The sequence below is a fragment of the Aricia agestis genome, chromosome 6, assembly GCF_905147365.1.
Source record: "Aricia agestis chromosome 6, ilAriAges1.1, whole genome shotgun sequence".
Classification (NCBI taxonomy): domain Eukaryota; kingdom Metazoa; phylum Arthropoda; class Insecta; order Lepidoptera; family Lycaenidae; genus Aricia; species Aricia agestis.
The window spans coordinates 4,715,459-4,735,585 of NC_056411.1; the positions used below are offsets into that span (position 1 = coordinate 4,715,459).

General features: G+C 38.4%; 1 protein-coding gene across 1 annotated transcript; it reads right to left on the reverse strand.

Moving 5' to 3' along the window:
• Positions 1-1,564: 1,564 nt before the first annotated feature.
• LOC121728077 lies at positions 1,565-2,032 on the reverse strand. The gene has a single exon (XM_042116184.1). The coding sequence runs from the start codon at positions 2,030-2,032 to the stop codon at positions 1,565-1,567; it is 468 nt and encodes a 155-aa protein (XP_041972118.1).
• Positions 2,033-20,127: the final 18,095 nt, after the last annotated feature.

Below are 20,127 nucleotides of genomic sequence, written 5' to 3' on the forward strand. Positions count from 1 at the left end.
AAAAAATTCTGCGTCGAATGGTCTATATCTCGTCTTTCTACGATAAATTCTATTAAAGATACGACCATGGATTTTTACCACCTTTTAGCACAGAGCTTAAAAAAAATTGTCGTAACTAGACGAAAAACTGCAATTTTTGGATAAAAGATAGATACGGCAATGCGTGAGAAATTAGAAAAAGATACGGCACAGGTTTTTAAACGCTCGAGTTTGATTTGAATAAGTTACGACATTTTTGTCGCCTAAAATACAACATTCCCAATGATACGACAATTTCGCTGCAGGAAATGTTGTGTACTTTTATAGATACGACAGTTTATTTCATACTTATTTCATAGGTATGAAAAAGTTATTACATTTTAAACACATCATTTTAATCTTAAACCTATACTTACAACCAACGAATATAGTTGAGTTATGTGTACAGAGATAAGTAACACCACTTCATCTCCCTCCCGCCCCTCTATAATTCCTTCGCCGGCGCTCCCTATACGCCGTTCTTAACGCCTTTTAGTTGATGCGCGAGCGTCGATTTGAGAAAGCGAGTTTGTTGCTGTATTCTTAACGCTATTGTATCAATGCACGTTTATTCGTGTCATAAATGAAGCTTAATCAAGTTTAGTGAAAGGGCCTTTTTTTGATGGGCAGGGCAACTCATCATGGGTGCCCCGGGTTGGGTATGTGCCTCAGTTAAGCTGAAGCACCCCGGGGGTATGTGGGACTATTACCCACTAAAACCACCTGCGGTTTGTCTTAAGCCGTATACGGAGGGATGTCCTGGATATGTCTAACACAGGACTCCCTCCACGACCGGACTTCCTCCAAAATAAGGGAACGCTTTGGCAAACTGAAGCATTCCCCTCGGCGCCGGGACCATCCTGACCCGGAGCCCCGGATTAGACAGAAGTTTGGAGGTTCGCGTAACGACGCCTCCGTACTCCCATCCTACGCCAGCGGAGCGGAACGGAGGATGGATCATCCTCTCGCACGCAAGGATGGCTTTGCAGAAAAGGACCGCTGCGTGCCAGGCCTCATCGCTCTCGAGCATGCAGCGAACTATGCTCGAGAGCGAGAGGTCCGGCCCAAGCACCGCACAAAATCATGGTGCTGCACGGTCCAACAAACGCACACCTCGAGGGTGTACTGGTCCGTGTCCTCCGCAGCACCACACTCATGGCAGGCTGGCGTTGGCTCCCTCCTGGCGACATTATACAAGTATGCACCGAAACATCCGTGTCCAGTGAGTACCTGTACAAGGCGGAAGGTGAGGGGTTTTCTCGGCACCGCAAGAACTGGATGCAGAGCCTGAGCAGTACGTTAACCGTACTGGGCCTGCGCCGGGTCCTCACACCACCTCCTCAACAGCCACTGCTATCCCAGCTTTCGGACCCGCCAGAGCTCCTCCCAATATAGGTCTTCGCCCCGTGACCTCTCTGAAACGAGGAGGTGCAACTCAGCAGAGACTGTCGCAACAAGCTCCTACGCCGGGTTTTCCACCAGGGCAGTGGCTGCCACCCAGGATCCTCACCGCAAAGACCCGCTGTGCTCTTCGCAGCTGGGCCTCTCATATATTCTTAAGAGCGGTGAGGGAATCTTCCCAAATTGGGGCACCGTACAGGGCTATACTCCGACAGACTCTGAAGTATAGCCGCTTGAAGGCTTTGCTGGGCCCTCCTATATTAGGCAGAGGCCGATCCAGCGCTGACGCCGCCCTCACGACCTTCGGTCCCAACTGTTGGAAATGTGGGCCGAGGGTCCACCTCCCGTCCAGGATGAGTCCAAGACATTTAAGCGTCGGACTCATCCTGACCTCCATCTCTCCGATAAGGAGTCGTGCTCCGGGTGGGGGACCTCTCCTCCCGGGTCCGCGGAAGAGTAGAGTTTCGGGCTTGCTTAGGCGTACCCGAAGCCCAAACCACTCTATGCGGCTGACAATGAGGGATGCTTCCACCTCAGCCAGCCGCGCAGCCTCCTCGAAGGTCTTCTCTCGGAATAAGACATAGGTGTGGTCGCAGTAACAGACGAGCGCCATGCCCGAGAGAATAGCACACCGCAGGACCCAGTCAAAGCAAGAAACATCCAGACGCGAACCTTGTGGGACACCGCACTCGACCTGCCTCCTCTCTAAGGACCCCAACCCGTCCTCGTAGAAAGCAGAATGGAATATTGTGTTGAAAAAGTGTGCTCTAGAGTTGGCTCCGGTCTTAACACGTCTTTTTCGTTTCTTCTACACTTCTGGCATTGTCCCGGCTTCTTGCAAGACAGCTTTGGTGTACCCGATCCCCAAAATAGGTGACCTCATATCCTTCCAACTACAGACCAATCGTTATAGCCTCCGTCTTCTCGCAGATTATGGAATCCATTATCAATAGCCAGCTCTTTTGATACTTAGTCGGCTTGGGATTACTAAGCGACAAACAGTACGGGTTCTAAAAGGGTCGCTCGGCTGGTGATCTCTTGGCGTACCTAACTCATCGTTGGGCTCAGGTGATTGAGTCGAAGGGCTGTTAGTTTGGACATTACAAAGGCCTTTGATCGGGTTTGGCAAAAAGCGCTGCTATCAAAGCTTCTATAATATAGGCTTCCCGAGAATTTATGCAAATGGGTCACAATTTTCTTAGCAGATCAATGACATGTTACAGACCAACGTCATTTATTGCTATGCAAATGATAGTACAGTTGATTCCCTATATACCAGCTCCCCCTTATTTTTCTAAATGTCATTGAGAGTCGAAACGAACTTGTGTCTGAAATAGAGAATTCATAGGAGAAAGTCTCTAAATAGGATCGACGTTACTTATTCCAATCCAACCCCGCCAAGATATAAGTTTACGCGTTCACCACTAAAAAGTCACCAATAGTCATATTATATCTCCTCGTTTTCAAGGTACCTCTTTAACAATATCCCCCAGCATTGAAATACTTGGTGTAAACATATCGAGCGAAGTCTAGTTCCGGTGTCATCTAGAGGGTGAAGCCAAGCTAGCCTCGAAAAAGCTTGGTGTTTTTAACAGAGCGAGACAGTGTTCCAGTCCGGGCTAACGTCTACAACTCTACAAGGCGCAGGTTCGGCCTTATATGGAATACTCTTCTCATCTCTGGACAGGGGCGCCAAATACCAACTACTCCCTTTGGATCGTATCCAACGAAGAGCCGCTAGAATTGTTGACTGCCATAGTATTTCAAACAGGCTTGACCCCTTGGAATTACACCGAGATGTAGCTGCACTCTGATTCCTCTATCGGCTGTATCACAGGGAGTGCTCCTGCAACTTTTCGCCATCATTCTTCACGGTGGAAGACTGCCACTCATCTCCTTAATGAGTGGCAGTCTTCCACTGTGCGTTTTTCACGTAATTTTCTGCTGCACACATGTAAAATTCCCTGTTTATTTTCTTATATTATAAACAAATAACAGTAAATAATCGTATTATTTCTTATAATATGTTATAATGACATTCTTTTAAAACAAACAATTCATTCACTTTAAGATACAGCATTCCATTTTAACAACGTCTGTCGCCGATTTTGCACTTAAACCAAAAGTTGTAATGCAATTTAATTAAGTAAACAAGATACGGCGAAATGAAATTTGTAGGGGCATGTTATATTTGAGATACGGCAGATCCGTCGCTAAAAAAAATTGCTTTTTTAAGTTGTCTATACATTTCCTCTCAAAGATACAACATTTCTGCTGCATAAAATAGAAAAATATTTTGTCGTAACTTTTTAAAAAATCAACGAAATATCAACTTTAGAACAATTTGAACAAACTCATCGTATAGTCCTCATATTAATATAAATACGTTCCAATTTTTAACGTTCTATGTTGATAAATATAGAAGTTATGAATTTTTAAAAAAGTTTTTTGGCTCTACTGTAAAGTTGGGTTTTTCGAGATACGCCACTTCTGCTTTCACCCGCCGATATATTTATGTTGCCGCCTCTTTGGCTATACAAAATAAAACAACTAAAAAAATTAAAATAAAAATTTAAGGGGGGATCCCATACAAAAAAGCTTTTTCTGGATATTGATATTGAATTCCATCGGGTACATAGAGTACTTTCCTTTGTACGAATGACCGACTCGCACATTGTCCGATTTTTTGACTTATTTACTCTTCCATAGCATGGTATTTCGAGGGCTATACGAAACTCGCGGGCCGCGGCACGTGCAAAGTTGTCGTTTGTCATTACCAATTTGCGAAATTTTGTTTGTGAATTGAAACGCAATTATATTTTGTTCTTGCGGGCGTATAAAATGGGAAATTTTCACGTTGTTGTTTTTTAATACGCAGGAATTGATTGCAGAAAGTTATAGATACAGTTTATCTACGTAAAAAATAACATAATATTTTCATATCCATACTAATATTATAAATGCGAAAGTGTGTCTGATTGTCTATTACCTCCTCTCGCCCAATTCACTAAAACAATTTTGCCGAAATTTTGTATGGAGATACTGAGTGAGTGTCCCGGGAAAGTACATATACGATAATATATTTTTTTCCCGGAAATATGTACGGCTTACGGGCGATAAACTTATTTTGGCGCAAACGAGTTGCGGGCGTCATCTACTATATTGATATCATAAATCTTTAAACCAGCAATTCTTGTATATATATAAATATATATTTGGAATCTCGGAATCGGCCCCAACGATTTTCATCAAATTTAGTATATAAGGGATTTCGGGGGCGATAAATCGATTAGCTAGGAATTATTTTTAGAAAATGTAATTTTATTCGTGTTTTATCGAATACCGAGCAAAGCTCGGTCAAACAGCTAGTAATAATAATGCTAGAATGCCAAGACAATACGCTCCACGCTGCATTTATAAATAAGAAAATCAAAACTGAACTTTATTTGCTCAACAAGAAAATACATATTGAATTGGCAGGCTTTCCACTTGCGGTGTTGGACTGCCTATTTTAATTTTGAATGGCTCAATTAAAAATGCATCGCTACGTCACGTTGGAATATGTACTGATCCTAAGTGGTAAAAATATGGTCACCCTTCATGTTTATCGGTTATAACAATCTATAACTTTACTGTTTATTAGATATTGCTCCTTTTTGGGAATTTTGTGATATTAAAGTTACGATTTAATCATGTTGGTCGAATAATCTCCGAATTTTATAGCAGATATTAAATTAAATTATTGTTTTAAAATTTCAATAAAAAATCTGTTGTTTACAGCGCGGTACTTTGGACTACAGTTCAATATTTACTAGGATTTTTTATAAGTAAGTATACGTTAAGGCAGCTTTTCCATTCCTTGCGGCAAGCGACAGCGGCCGACAAAAATCTATATATTAATACGTGAGAGAAAAAGTTTGCAAGCCTTTTTACGAAAAATGGGGAAAGGTAGGTGCATGAAATTTCGTACAGTTATAGTTTATATGGTGAAGGAGTGCATCGAGCTAATATTATTTTAGAATTATGCTATAATCATATATATTTTTAACAAATAAAACGTTACACACACTACGACACTACTACTAGGAAAAATGACAGATTTTGAGTGACAAGCCTATACATACGAATTATACTCTTTTATTTATGGTTCAATTCTGTTGACAACAAGTTGACAAATTGAAAATGGATTTTTGTTTTTTTTTTTATTTAATTTTAGATACTTTTTGACAATGCTTAAACGGCCAGTCTGAGATCAACTGAGTCCCAGAGACAAGAATTGAAAAAAACTATGATGAAGTCAATATTTTTTACAAAATATAGGTAGCAGTCCTAATGTCGTTGCAAGTAAGGTCGAATTTCGATTGGGCGATCTCTAGTTCAAATAAAATGCTGTTTTATGAACGCTACGCTATGTGTTTCATACAAAGCAGCGGCATCGCCAAACCAATGTCGGTAGAAAATGAAAAGAGATCTAGTAAAGGGGTTCCGAGGGAAGCTTGGCGGCAAGCACGTACATTTTTGCTTGCTTCAAACACAATAACGATGTTTGCTTAATGTTTGAGTCAAGCATTTACGTGCTTGCTCCGAGCTTGATGTGATTTTTTATTTTTGCTTGTCGTTTTGACGGTGTTTTGCGGTCGGTTTATCAAGTATGCTCATAATCGCGCGTTCGCGATAAGATAAACACCTCTTCCTGTGACCAAGCTGCTTGACGGGCGCATCAAATTTCTTGAGCTACACAAGTCTACGTGCTTATCGCCAAGATGCTTGATCGTCTCGTCGTCAAATTATTGGCCTTGCTTCTGGCTTCCTCGCATCGGATGTCGAGTAAATATAATATATTTACTCGACTGGAGAACGATATATTATATCGTTTTCCAGGGCTCATATCCAAACTGTAAGCAACATTTGGTCGCTCAAATCCTTTTCATTCAACCCCTTCCCATTTTTCCACGTCAGGGATCTTTTGTAACCATGGCGACGCCATGGATTTACATACAATATGGTGTCTACAAAACTATATTGCTAATGGTATTTGCGGGACATTTTGAGGGTAGTTCAGTCTCAAACCCTTACCTACTTACTAATAAAAATAGCGTACAACTATTCAAAGTCCGCCGTCTTTGCCTGTCAAATGACTTTTCCAATCAGCTAGAAAAAATGCAAAACTTATATCAAAGAGAATATTAAAACTACGTACTTATATTATAATTTGGATATAATTTATTATCGACCTATTTTAAAGCTAAGGAATGACAAAGTAATAATACTCCCCACACCGGTTTCGGTGATGGTGGCCGGTTTCATTGAAACCAGACCAGGTACGCAGGAGTACTTTTATAGTGCCCAAGTGTGTGCGCAGTACACAAGAGCACTCTCTATTCCTTTTACTCTCATAACCCAGTGGGACGGAAGACCGACACGACTGGCGAGAGATCAGGCGCAGGACCGACTTTTTACATGCCCATCCGACGCATGGATCATCTTACTTGTCAGACAATCAGGTGATCAGCCTGCATTGTCCTATCCAAACTTGGAAATAACATGTTTCCAACGCGGGATTCGAACCCACGACCTCCGGAGTCGAGAGCGACGCTCTAACCACTAGACCACGGAGGCGTTATGTAATGACAAAGTATAGTTTTTATAACGGCGAATAGAAATAGAGATCAAAATCTAAATATTTATTTCTAAATAGGTTAACAAAGTTAACACTTTTAGAACGTCGCGTCTACATGAGGCCTACCACCGGTTCGGGAACTAACCCGGCGAGAAAATCCGGCGTAAGAAGCTCGCCCGGGGCCATCTTTTACTAAAAAAAAGGAAAATTACAATAGTAACTTAAACTAATCTACAATAGCATGTAAAATGTGTTATATTTATATAGAAGCAGCTTACAGTCAGTCAGCTTATTTTTCTCAGGATGTGCTATCATTGAGAAAATCATTTATCTTATAATAAGCCCTAGCACACAAACGTTCTTTAACAACTTTTTTAAATTTATTGCGGGGTAGTTTGCAGGCAACATTGATATCCATGCTAATATTATAAATGCGAAAGTGTGTCTGTCTGAATACCTCTTCGTGCCCAAACCGCTAAATGGATTTTGCTAAAAGGTATGGTGATACCTTGAGTCCCGGGAAAGGACTTAGGATATTTTTATCCCGGTTCCCATGCGATAAAGGAATTTTTGCGCAAAGGAGTTGCGGACGTCAAATAGCATAGTAGGTATTCGCAAGGTATTGGCAGAGTAGACAGAATGATAGAGTATGCCGACTTAGAACTGATGTTGAAATTTTTAAATTTGACGTATTATGACGAAAATCGTCGCTAGGGTTGTTAACTTGTTACCTACGAATTCAAAACTATGACATATTCGCTGGACGTGTTCCTCTTTGGTCGTATAATTGTTGTTTATGTTTTGGCACATGCGATTAAAATTGACAGAATCTAATTTTGAAATCTTTATTTTAAATATTTAAAAATAAATTATATCAGCCAGCGCGAGGCACATTCCGTTCATAATCCTAGTGAAACCCGACGAATTTGACAGATATTGAAACCTGTCCGTCTCTTTGCAGTCGAACTACTGGTCGTTATGTCTATTGTGGTATTGGCATATCAAATGTAATGATTTTCGAATATTTTAAATAATTAATGTTAGTTTGGAGAAGTGTGATTTTATTATTGTTATTCAAGATTATTTATTTAATCAATTAAAATTTTGACGACCTCTGTGGCTCAGTGGTGAGCGCGTTGGTAGCTCAAGCCGGGGGTCGCGGGTTCGAGTCCCGCCGACGGAACAAAAAGTTTTCAAAATTCCTGGGTCATGGATGTGTATTAAATATGTGTATCATATAATAAAAAAAAATCTTAAATATATGTATAGTATAAAAGTATTAAATATATTTCCGTTGTCTGGTACCTGTAACACAAGTCCTTCAGGTACTTACCACAGGGCCAGACTGACGTGGTGTGAAGCGTCCATAGATAGATATAAAAAAAATTTAATAGTAAATCAAATTGTTTTTATATTTACATTTTATGATTAATCAGTATTACAATTTATTTTATGAATTTATAGGAAGTCAAATTAATATTAAGTTTACATTTTTATACTGTTAATAAATTATTATTGTTACGCTTTAATATTAATTTTAAGGCTTCTATAATTATATTTTTATTTGTAATAAATTATTTAACTAAGGAGAATGCCAATTCATTATTAAATGAAAATTTGTGGGTGTGTTTCCGGTGTACTGTATTGTACGGAATACTATGTTGTACCGGAACTGTATTTAATATATTATTTTAAAATATTGTTTCCGGTTAAAGATCAATAAATAGTCGATTCTTGATTTGGAAGGGGCATTCTTCTTAAAGCAGCCATAGAGTGAACATTACGGTAGAACTGTCACTGGGAGTTATTAGTGCAGTTTGAATAACTATAACTAGAGTGTTGTAAGAATTTGTGAGTGAGAAAATAAAAGGTGATTTGTTACATGGAGTGGAGTGTTTGATTTTATCACAGAAACAAGTTTATCCCATAACACACTTTGAGTATTACGTACTTTTCTAGTATTAAATAACGTTACGCAAACGCATAGCAAAGGGAACACTTTAAATATAGCGTACCTACTAATATAATATTAGTCTCCAACTACATACATTAAACTGATTAATAACATTCAAAGCAAATGTAATAGGAGGAAATTCCACGTATTTCATTTATGGAAGTAAATCGAGTTGAAACCTGCAAATTTACTGGCAAATGCAGATGTTCTGCAGTATTACTAATATTACTAATAATTTATTAATAATATAGTGGTGTGGGATAATATTACTCCCACACCGGTTCCGGTGACGGTGGCCGGGTTCATTGAAACCAGGCCAGTTACGCAGGAGAAATTTTATAGTACTCAAGTGTGTGCGCAGTACACAAGAGCACTCTCTATTCCTTTACTCTCATAACTCAGTGGGACGGAAGAACGACACGACTGTCAAAAGCTTACTTGTCAGACAGTCAGGTGATCAGCCTAACTTAACTTGGAAATAACATGTTTTCAACGCTGGAATCGAACCCACGACCTCCGAGTCAAGATCCATGCTTCGACACGAATGGGTCGGCTCGACCGGAAAAATACCACGGGTTCACAGAAAACCGGCGTGAAACAGCGCTTGCGCTGTGTTTCGCCGAGTGAGTGAGATTACCGGAGGCCCAATCCCCTACCCTTTTCCATTCCCTACCCTCTCCTATTTGCTTCCCTACCCTCCCCTATTCCCTTCCCTACCCTTCCCTATTACCCTATTCCCTCTTAAAAGGCCGGCAGCGCACCTGGAGCTCTTCTGATGCTGCGAGTGTTTATGGGCGACGGAAGTTGCTTTCCATCAGGTGACCCGTTTGCTCGTTTGCTGAACCACTGAACCACGGAGGCGTGAGGGGAGACAAACCAGGAGTGTTCGACTGGCCCGGCCCCTGACACCCGACGCGGCTATTGCTCGAGGCGACCCGGAGAGGCCGAAGTTGGCATAGGGGCTGGGAGTGATGATAAGGATGTCCAGAAGGGGAAGTGTTCTTGTCGAGTGTTGGTCATTGGTGACCCCAATGTGGGTTATGCTTGGGCGCCTCAAAGGAAGAACTGCCGACCGAGATAGTATGCTCGGTCAGGCCGAAGCCCACTGATGTCATTATAGACGTTGTATATGCCTCCCGATCTCAGAAACTTCGATAACGTAATGCAGGATCGTGGCACTAGTTGCACCACCACAGTGACAAGACCCAAAATAACAGTCTAGGTCAGAGGTTCCAAAAGTGTGCGCTGTGGAGAGAGACTAGAGCATAAAATTAAATTACAATATTAAATTTTAATTATGTAAGGTGATTAAATATATGTAAATTATTATAGTTTATCTGCTTAACCTAACTATAATCATTAAAGGTGTTTATGTATCTGTTTCTAATAGCTAGGTAGAGTGGGCGCCGCGCCGTGACAAAATATTGCCAGGTGTAACTGTGCCGCAGGCTGAAAAACATTGGGAATTACCCAACTATTTTGCATATTATCACTTATAATACCACAAGAGCTTCAAAATTATCGGATATTTCCCGATAGGTTCGTTGCAAACAAATGAAGGATTCAAGTTTTTCAGGTTAAAAAATCACGAGCGCGAAGCGCGAGTGATTTTTCCTGAAAAACTTGACAACAATTGAATTCAACCTGTCAGTTTGACGTGTTTGTCTTTTATATATAGCAACTACCAGAGAAAATTTTCAAAAAATTATCAGTATAATACCATGTAGGTTGTACCACGTGACGTCGAATGGTGCAATTCTATTGGTCGATATTTGGGTCGGAAAAATAATCTCCGAAATGACTGCCAAAGCACAATAGACATAACTACCAGTAGTTCGACTGCAAAGAAACGGACAGGTTTCAATATCTGTCAAATTCGTCGGATTTCACTAGGATTATGAATGGATTGTCCCTCGCGCTGGCTGATATAATTTATTTTTAAATATTTAAAATAAAGATTTCAAAATTGGATTCTGCCAATTTGAATCACATGTGCCAAAACACAAACAACAATATGACCAAAGAGGAACACGTCCATCGAATATGTCATATTTTCAAATTCGTAGGTAACAAGCAAGATAACAAGTTAACAACCCTAGCGACGGTTTTCGTCATAATACGTCAAATTTAAAAATTTCAACATCAGTTCTAAGTCGGTATACTCTATCATTCTGTATCATTCTGTCTACTCTGGCCAAAGACAATTTTGACTCACAGCGGCTTGACGTCATCGATGATAACGTCATCGAAGATCAAAACATCCTCGCGATGATCATCCAAGATGGGTAAGATAAGTAAACCTCGTCGTTAATAAAGTTTATTTTGAACTCTCGCGAGTACTAAAAACGTACCATCGAATTGTTCTCGTAATCTGCTTGCACAGAGCACGCTATTGACAGAGACAACTCCGGTCACATCCGAACTGGTGCTCAGCTTTGAGCGCTTGTTCGAGCAGTGCTCTGTGCAGTTCCGATGCAAACTACAAACAAACCATTTGTAACGACTTCAAGGACTTCGGAGCGCAAATAAAGGAGTTTATTATGTCACTTTAACTTTTAACATTTTAACCGACTGAGATAGGAAATGTAATGATTTTAGTTGTTACAGTCAGCTGTGTTTGTGTAAGGGAATTCTTATTATGTTTGTTCCATGATAGCTAAGCTAAATCATTAGTCCGACTTTAATTGTGTGAATATATATATATATATATATATATATATATATATATATATATATATATATATATATATATATATATATATATATATATATATATATATATATATATTTTTTTTATGAAATAACGGGGCAAACGAGCAAACGGGTCACCTGATGGAAAGCAACTTCCGTCGCCCATGGACACTCGCAGCATCAGAAGAGCTGCAGGTGCGTTGCCGGCCTTTTAAGAGGGAATAGGGTAATAGGGGAGGGTAGGGATGGGAAGGGAAGGGAATAGGGAAGGGAATAGGGAAGGGTAGGGAAGGGAATAGGGTAAGGGATTGGGCCTCCGGTAAACTCACTCACTCGGCGAAACACAGCGCAAGCGCTGTTTCACGCCGGTTTTCATATTTATAAATACGTAATAATATCTGGGTAACATAGGCTGTATTTTAACCAACTTTCAAAAAGGTGGAGGTTAGATATTATGTAGGTACTGGCAGAGCCTGTACAGTAGCCATATTCTCTGTAGTGATGTATTAGTAAATTAAGTATAATATTACCGTGTTTATAGATAACTTTTATAAGCTATTGAAGCTTAGATAAAAAACTCTCTAAACGTCTTTCCAAATATCGCCATTCCATCGCTAAGCTGTTTAAGCTGTTAGAGCCCCCGAGCTATCTTTCGAGCTACTCTGTTTTAGACACAGCTTGCCGTCGATACAAGTTACGCCCCTCTGTCGAGTCAAGTTTAAAAATAAACTTCTCATAACAAAATAACATTACCAACATCAAATACATTAAGGAACTTTAAGGGTGTCTGGCAGTGAGATGCAACTGTCAAAAATGTCCATCAGTTGAAGATGAGATTCTCCAGTTATCAAGAAGAAAAAAGGATAAAACATTGAGCTTGACTATTTATAATGTCAGGTAGACCTTCAGAACTGGATATCTCCTAAAGTAACAACGACCATAGTCCATAGTTGTTGGTCGTTCTTCTGGACCTTCTCAACCTTCCCTGGACTTCTACGAATATTTCAAGACTAAACTTAGCCAAATCGGTCCAGCCGCTCTCGAGTTATAGCTAGATATACGAGATATTATATAGATTTTACCTTGCCATGGATTACCCACAAGGCTTTCTGCCTCCCAAATATAATATTTACCCTGTATAATACGTATCTTAAATAACACGGTCCTAAGTGTATAACCATAAAAACTATTTTCCCGTAACAAGATATGCCGAATGCGATGTTTTGCGGCGATCAGTTAGGAGATGATGAATGCGAACCGCCACATGGTTTAACCCTAAATCGCTTTATTCCAAAAAACGCCACCGACGTAAAAGAGTATGGATACGACTTATACTTTTCTGTAGAGAAAACTTGTTTGGTGGCGTTATGCACGTTTTGAGTAAAAACTAAAAATGTTAATCTTGAGACAGGACACGTGACTTCTTCGGAAATTCGTGAGACGAAGAGAGGGAGAGTAAACAGCTGGCGCAGCGTAGGAGAGGAAGTAATATGCCCTTCTTTTCTACCGTGCGCGTGCATTGTAAAAATATGTGCCTGCCTGTTGTTTCTGTATCTTAACTCGTTACCAATGGAGCTACCCTGTAAAATGAAACTAAATATTTCCGTTCCATTCAAAACTCGAAAATATATGCCTACGACTGCTGTTTCTATCTGTTGTAAACTTGTAACTCGTTACTAATGAAGGATGCTGGAATAATGACGAGATTTTGACGCTCAATTCCAAAGACGTATCCATCGTGTTAAAGACATCCTATTATTTTAATTTTGAACAGAGAAATTCTGAATATCTCTTCATCTTCTAAATTCAAATTTTTAATCCATCTTCCAGAAAAACTAAGTACACCATTGGAAATTAAAAAAAAAAAACAGACTTCAAATTTCGAATACCTCTTCTGCTTCTACATTCAAAATTCGATGTCTCTTCCAGCTGCACTAAGCACGCCGTTTGTACATACAGTACACTGTACACTGGACACATTCAATTTCACGGCCAACCAGAGACCCAGCTAAACAGCCGATACACGTCTCGCCCGCACAATTTATGACCACTACTGTATGATATTTATACTGTGCACAGTATGGTGTCATACAGTACTCGACATGCCTTTGAAAAGAAACTCGCTCAACGCCGAGGCTTGTTTTGAGGGCTTATTTTGATAAAGCAAAATTCAGATATTGTACATTATTTACATTTTGTGTTAATATATTATTTAATTAATAATTATGTTTTGACAATATACATATTTTACAATACAGCATTTTCTGAGAAATGTCACTATTTATCAAGTACTGTTTAGTGCGGAGTGCCTGATATATAATATTGCTTTAAATATATCTATGGTCCCTATTTCCCAGCTTAGCCGGCCTAGTCCAAAGACATAGTATAATACCAAAGATAGTTCCAGCTTTCCAGTTCACAAAAGTGGTCATACGTCAGGGCAACTTTGTTTTGTTCAGGGTTTATACGTCTGTATAGTAAACTTAAGACCTGAAAATGTCTCATTAGTACACACCACCAACTAGGATCGAGCCTGCATTGTCTCGAGTTCAATTAACAATTCAGTAAGTGCCAAAATCTTTGCAAAAATGTAGGGTACGTGGTGTGCAAAAAAAAATGGCGCCCGGCCTACCCTCTTTGTACAAATAATGTAATAACCTTACATCTAATCCATATTTTATGTTTGTGTGAAAAATATTATAATATATGTTAAATTTTCTATCTATCAAGCTATCATAATATAGTATTTAGTCAGATGTGATATTCGTCTCACCACTGTAAACTTTGAAATCTATGTTTCTAACTATTTCGCAACAAATATATTAATACATTATTATAATCTCAATAACACAGAGCTATACAAACTGTTTATGTAAACAATTCTTTGAAATAACTTAACTTGCTATCATTAAACAGATAAGAGATAAGAGTAACAAAAACCGGTTTTGGTATTATACACAAGCAAACTTCGTCCTTAGCGCAATACAAATAAAGTTCAAAATCGCCGCGGCCGGCAAAAGCCGTTATAAATAGGTAATTTTTATCTTGATTGTTTTACTAAAACGATACTATTATATACTATTACTAGGATCTAAATCGTTTTGTACACGATAATATAAGCTTTTAACGTCAATTATTTACAAAAATATTAAACAAATCGCGTTCAAATCACATAAATAAAAACCAAATTTTCTCGTGTAAACTAGAAGTTATTACGATGTAAGTATTTCTTTCAAATGACTATCTAAAACTATTTATAAATTATAATTAATAAATTAAACTATTTTACTACTTACATTCGTTAAATCCATCAATAATATCAAACAAATAACACAACATGGCAGAACACACACGAAAAATTCACGATTTTCAAATGACTGACAAATATTCGTCGACCACAGATTGTATAATATTTTGCATTCAGAATGTGGCAAATTTATCGTAGATCATAACTACCCAAACTTCTTCATACAAAAGTAGTCTCTAAGTCGACGAAATACGTAATTCAATCGAACGAAAGAGCGCGGCCACATCCGGCCGCTTGGGTGTAGACGGAATGGCTGCAGTATAATCTGTGGCGGCCGGATCCGGCCGCTTGGGGATTAAAAGGTATTAATAACTTTCTGCTCTTTAAAATAATCTGAAATTACGCGTATTAAGGAAGCCTAGTAGTAGGATACTGTATTTTATTTAGACTATGCGCTACATGATTCACTTGTACGAGAGGTTTTTTATTACGGCACTTTTTATGGGCATGGATATTTAGGGTTATGATTTAAAGAAGGGTATTTCAATAAACGCCCTCAATAAAATATATACCGAAATAAGAAACTGTAGAAAACCTTCCAATCGTAAAGCTGTGAGGAAAAGCGATAATGATAACTCTCGATCACATGAACTTTCAAACGAAGAAACTTGATGAAAATCGACCATCAATTTGGGAGCGACTGTCAAGACGTACAGTCGAGCAGACACAATATCTAACATCCCAATTTTTGTGGAGGGTCAAATATGATGAGTGATATTTATTCATTGAGCTCAACCAAATACGACGAGAGAAAGAAAAGACGAGGCGCAACTTGGTGATACATAAAACAATTCACAATTTCATCGTCACGTCGCGTCGCGCCACGTTTCGTCGCATTTCGGTGTGAATGGGCTTTAATAGAGTCAGCGCTTATATAAACACCTAGGCAGTAAGTGCTGAAAGGTCCCTGAACTGAAATTATTCAGCACACTGTCAGTGCATGCTAACATAAATTCTCTATGCAAATTAGCTTCTTCATAAAATATACCGAAGCCCACGCCGCAGAGCTTCTATGTGATTTTAGTTACTCATTAGTTATTGCAATGTATTAAATATAAATGAAAATATTTTAGTTACAAAGTTTTCAGTCACGGCTTTTTATTATTTGATTGCTTTTATTTCTAACTAGATAACGCCCGCAACTCCGTTGCGGCAAAATTGATTTATCACGCTGGAACCGTACATTTTTCCGGGATATAAAGTATCCTATGTCCTTTCCCGGCACTCAAAGTATCCCCATACCAAATTTCATCAAAATCGGTTTCGTGACTTGGGCGTGAAGAGGTAACAGACAGACACTCTAACTTCGTGAACAACTTTGTATTCCCATATATATTATGTACTAGCTGTTGCCCGCGACTTCGTCCGCGTAAACTGCATACAAAAAAAGTAAAATATATCATCCTCCTTTTCGGAAGTCGGTTAAAAAGTAGCCTAAGTTATTCCTTACTACATCAGCTATCTGCCAAAAAAAGTCCCGTCAAAATCGCTCCAGCCATTTCGGAGATTAGCCGAAACAAACAGACAGACAGACAGACAGACATACAGACAAAAATTGTAAAAAAAAGTTGTTTTGGTGTTACATACACCAAAACAACTTTTTTTACAATTTTTGTAAAAAAAGTTGTTTTGGCGCATATACATTCATATGCATGTAGTAAAAAACGGTTCTTTTAATATTACAAACAGACACTCCAATTTTATTTATATGTAATATGTAGTAAAGATAAGATTACAAAGTTACATTCATTGCAATTTATGAATTATTGTACCGGTACCATCGATATTTACGTAATATATGTATATTCGAAGGAGTTGTAGATAGGTATCTATATATATGAAGCACTAGCTTTTGCCCGCGGCTTCGCTCGCGTGGAATTCAAAAATCGCGTAAAATACGAATATTCTTGTAAACCTCCTTTGGAAACCTGACGTTTTTCCAAGACCAAAAGTATGTTACTCTTCATCCTTTCAACTAAGTCTACGTCAAAAATCAAGCCGATTGGTTGCTTCGCTAGGCCATGAAGGAAGGACAATCAAACAAACAAATACACTTTCGCATTTATAATAATATATAGTATGGATATTGGATGGTCATGAAAGGCAGGTAGTATAGTAATACTGTATACATAATCTATACTAATATTATAAAGCGGAAGAGTTTGTTAGTTTGTTTGTTTGTTTGTTTGAACGCGCTAATCTCAGGAACTACTGGTCCGATTTGAAAAATTCTTTTAGTGTTAGATAGCCTATTTATCGAGGAAGGCTATAGGCTATATTTTATCACGCTAAAACTAATGGGAGTGAAAAAATAGAGAAAAGTGTGGAAAAAACGGGAGAAAATATTTGAAATGGCTTATTTGAACGCGCTAATCTCAGGAACTACTGGTCGGATTTAAAAAGTTCTTTCAGCGTTAAATATCCCATTTATCAAGAAAGGCTATAGGTTATATTTTATTGCGCTAAGACTAATAGGAGAGAAGAAATAGATAAAAGTGTGGAAAAAAAAAGGAGAAAATATTTGAAATGGCTTATTTGAACGCGCTAATCTCAGGAACTACTGGTCGGATTTGAAAAATTCTTTCAGTGTCAGATAGCACATTTATCGAGAAAGGCTATAGGTTACATTATTTGAAAGGGCTTATCTCACGAACTACTGGAGCAATTTTTATGATATTTGGCACATGTAAGAATTAGACCACGTGAAGGATCATAGGCTATTTTTGTGGACTAATTTGTCTGTGAAATATTTAATTTACGCGGGCGAAGCTGCGCGGAACGTTATATTTCGCGTGGTCACGATATCACGCGTAGACGGCTGGACCCATTTTGCTGAAATTCTCCCGAAAAAGAACAATATTTTGTCCCGGAAAAATTACTGTTTACTGCAAAATATACGAATTTTGATGGAATTTAGTATGGCAATACTTTCAGTCTCGGGAAAGGACAAGGGATACTTTTTATTCCGGAATATATACGGTTCCCGCACAATAAACTTTTATGATTCTCGCCTAAACTATTCAATCTATTTTCATTTTGATGAAATTTGGCATGGAGATTGGAGATACTAATTTGAATCTGGGACAAGGAATGTTTTTTGTCCCGGAAAAATGTGTGGTTCCCACACAATATACTTTTCTGATTTGCGCGTAAACGACTCAATCGATGTACGGGAACAACTATAAAGTCCACGCGGACGAAGTCGCGGGCAACAGCTAGTGATTATAATAATATTATTAAGTAATTGGAAGTTTTATTTGTTTCTTATAAAAATCGTTATTGATATTTATAGTAGTAATAGGTACCAAAAAGGATAAAAGTAGGACTCTACAAAAAGAAGTGAAATCCCATCAAAAACATCCTGTAAAAAAACCAAGTCTCGCAACTCAGTTTTTATACCGTAAAAATTTATGAGATCCATGCAAAACCAAGTCGGTTAATTTATCCAGTCCCTACCTACCTAGGGGACCTTCTGTCTCAAGTTAGTACGTAAGTTATTATCATAATATCAATATTAAAAATCTTTTACGTTTTAAATAAATAGATCGACTTGGACATCGCATGAAAACACAATGTATCTTACAATTTATTCATAATTATTATATTATATTAGATTATTTAGTCTATTGCGCTCCATGCGATTGATGGAGGCCCGTAGACGTGCTGTGTCATGTGTGATACTGTATAGTGTTATACTAAATCTAATCACGCGATGTCCAAGTCGATCTATTTATTTAAAACGTAAAAGATTTTTAATATTGATATGATAAAAACTTACGTACTAACTTGAGACATAAGGTCCCCTAGGTAGGTAGGGCCTGGATAAATTAACCGACTTGGTTTTGCATGGATCTCATAAATTTTTACGGTATAAAAACTGAGTTGCGAGACTTGGTTCTTTTACAGGATGTTTTTGATGGGATGTCATTTACCTAAATTTGCTTGTCATCTGGCGATGTAATGATGATGTAATGTAGCCGCCAAATCGCGCGTTCTCGCGTACGCATATAAACCCAGCCGCTAGGCGATAACGAATAGCGCTACGAATTGAAATGTCAAGCCGGTACGCCACCCTCACTCACGTTACTTGACATTTTGATTTTTAGTGCTTTTTCACGGCAATTTGCGCGTTTCGTCACGTTTCGATGGTAAATGACCTTTAGTTTCATACCTTACCGCAAATGCACAATTATAAAACAATAAGCTCATGAAATGAAACTATAAGAGAATTTAACAAAATAAAAGCAAGATTGCGCGCACGGAGGCAGCTTTGTCGCTAGCTACAAAGGGATTTCCAACCTTACTGGGGAAACGGCAATATCAAAGTATTACAGTAAGTATCAGAAGTTTTCCCGATGTAGTTTTGCGTATATAAATATCCTAGTATGTAACCAACGTTTTAGAGAAAATAGCTACTATGTACATTAACTTCAAAAAGTGTTAATACTTTAGGATATGCATAATAAACAAGGACATAAAATATTATGTCCTTGTATTATTATGTCCAAAGAGGCAAGGACATAATATTATTATGTCATTGTATAGGTTGCGCTGTAAAAATAGCAGCGCTGAGATGAGAGACTTTTTTTTAAGAAATGCCCTAACCTCATAAATTAGCCTTGCATATTTTGTTTATTGACTATGCCAAATTAGATTTGTAGATACTCTATAATATATATTCAATGCTTACAGTATTATAATAATATAATATGAAATTTGATCATTCCAAAGTTGTAAAGTCGCTTACATTAATTCTTGAATATAATAATACGAGTATGTGGCGTAGCTACAAGTGGCCATTAATGGGTGATTTCCACAGGGACTAAGGGCACTCGAATGGGCTAGATCTAATTGAGAGCACTAAATTTGGATTCCATCGATAATCCATGCTAATATTATAAATGCGAAAGTGTGTCTGACTGTTTGTCTTTTAGTGTTTAAACACACTAGGCCGAAGTTACGCGGCGTAAATTCCGCATCGGTAATTTAAATTACGCCCGCAATGTAATTTAAATTACCGATGATATACTATTCCGTCGCGTTCCATCCATATTTTGTATGCGGTTGACATTGCGGGCTCAATCATGCGGAATTTACGCCGCGTAACTTCGGCCTAGTGTGTTTAGACACTTACCT

Bases quoted from the DNA above. Each gene is read 5' to 3' on its own strand.
- LOC121728077 (XM_042116184.1), bottom strand. From the start codon at position 2,032: ATGGCGCTCGTCTGTTACTGCGACCACACCTATGTCTTATTCCGAGAG.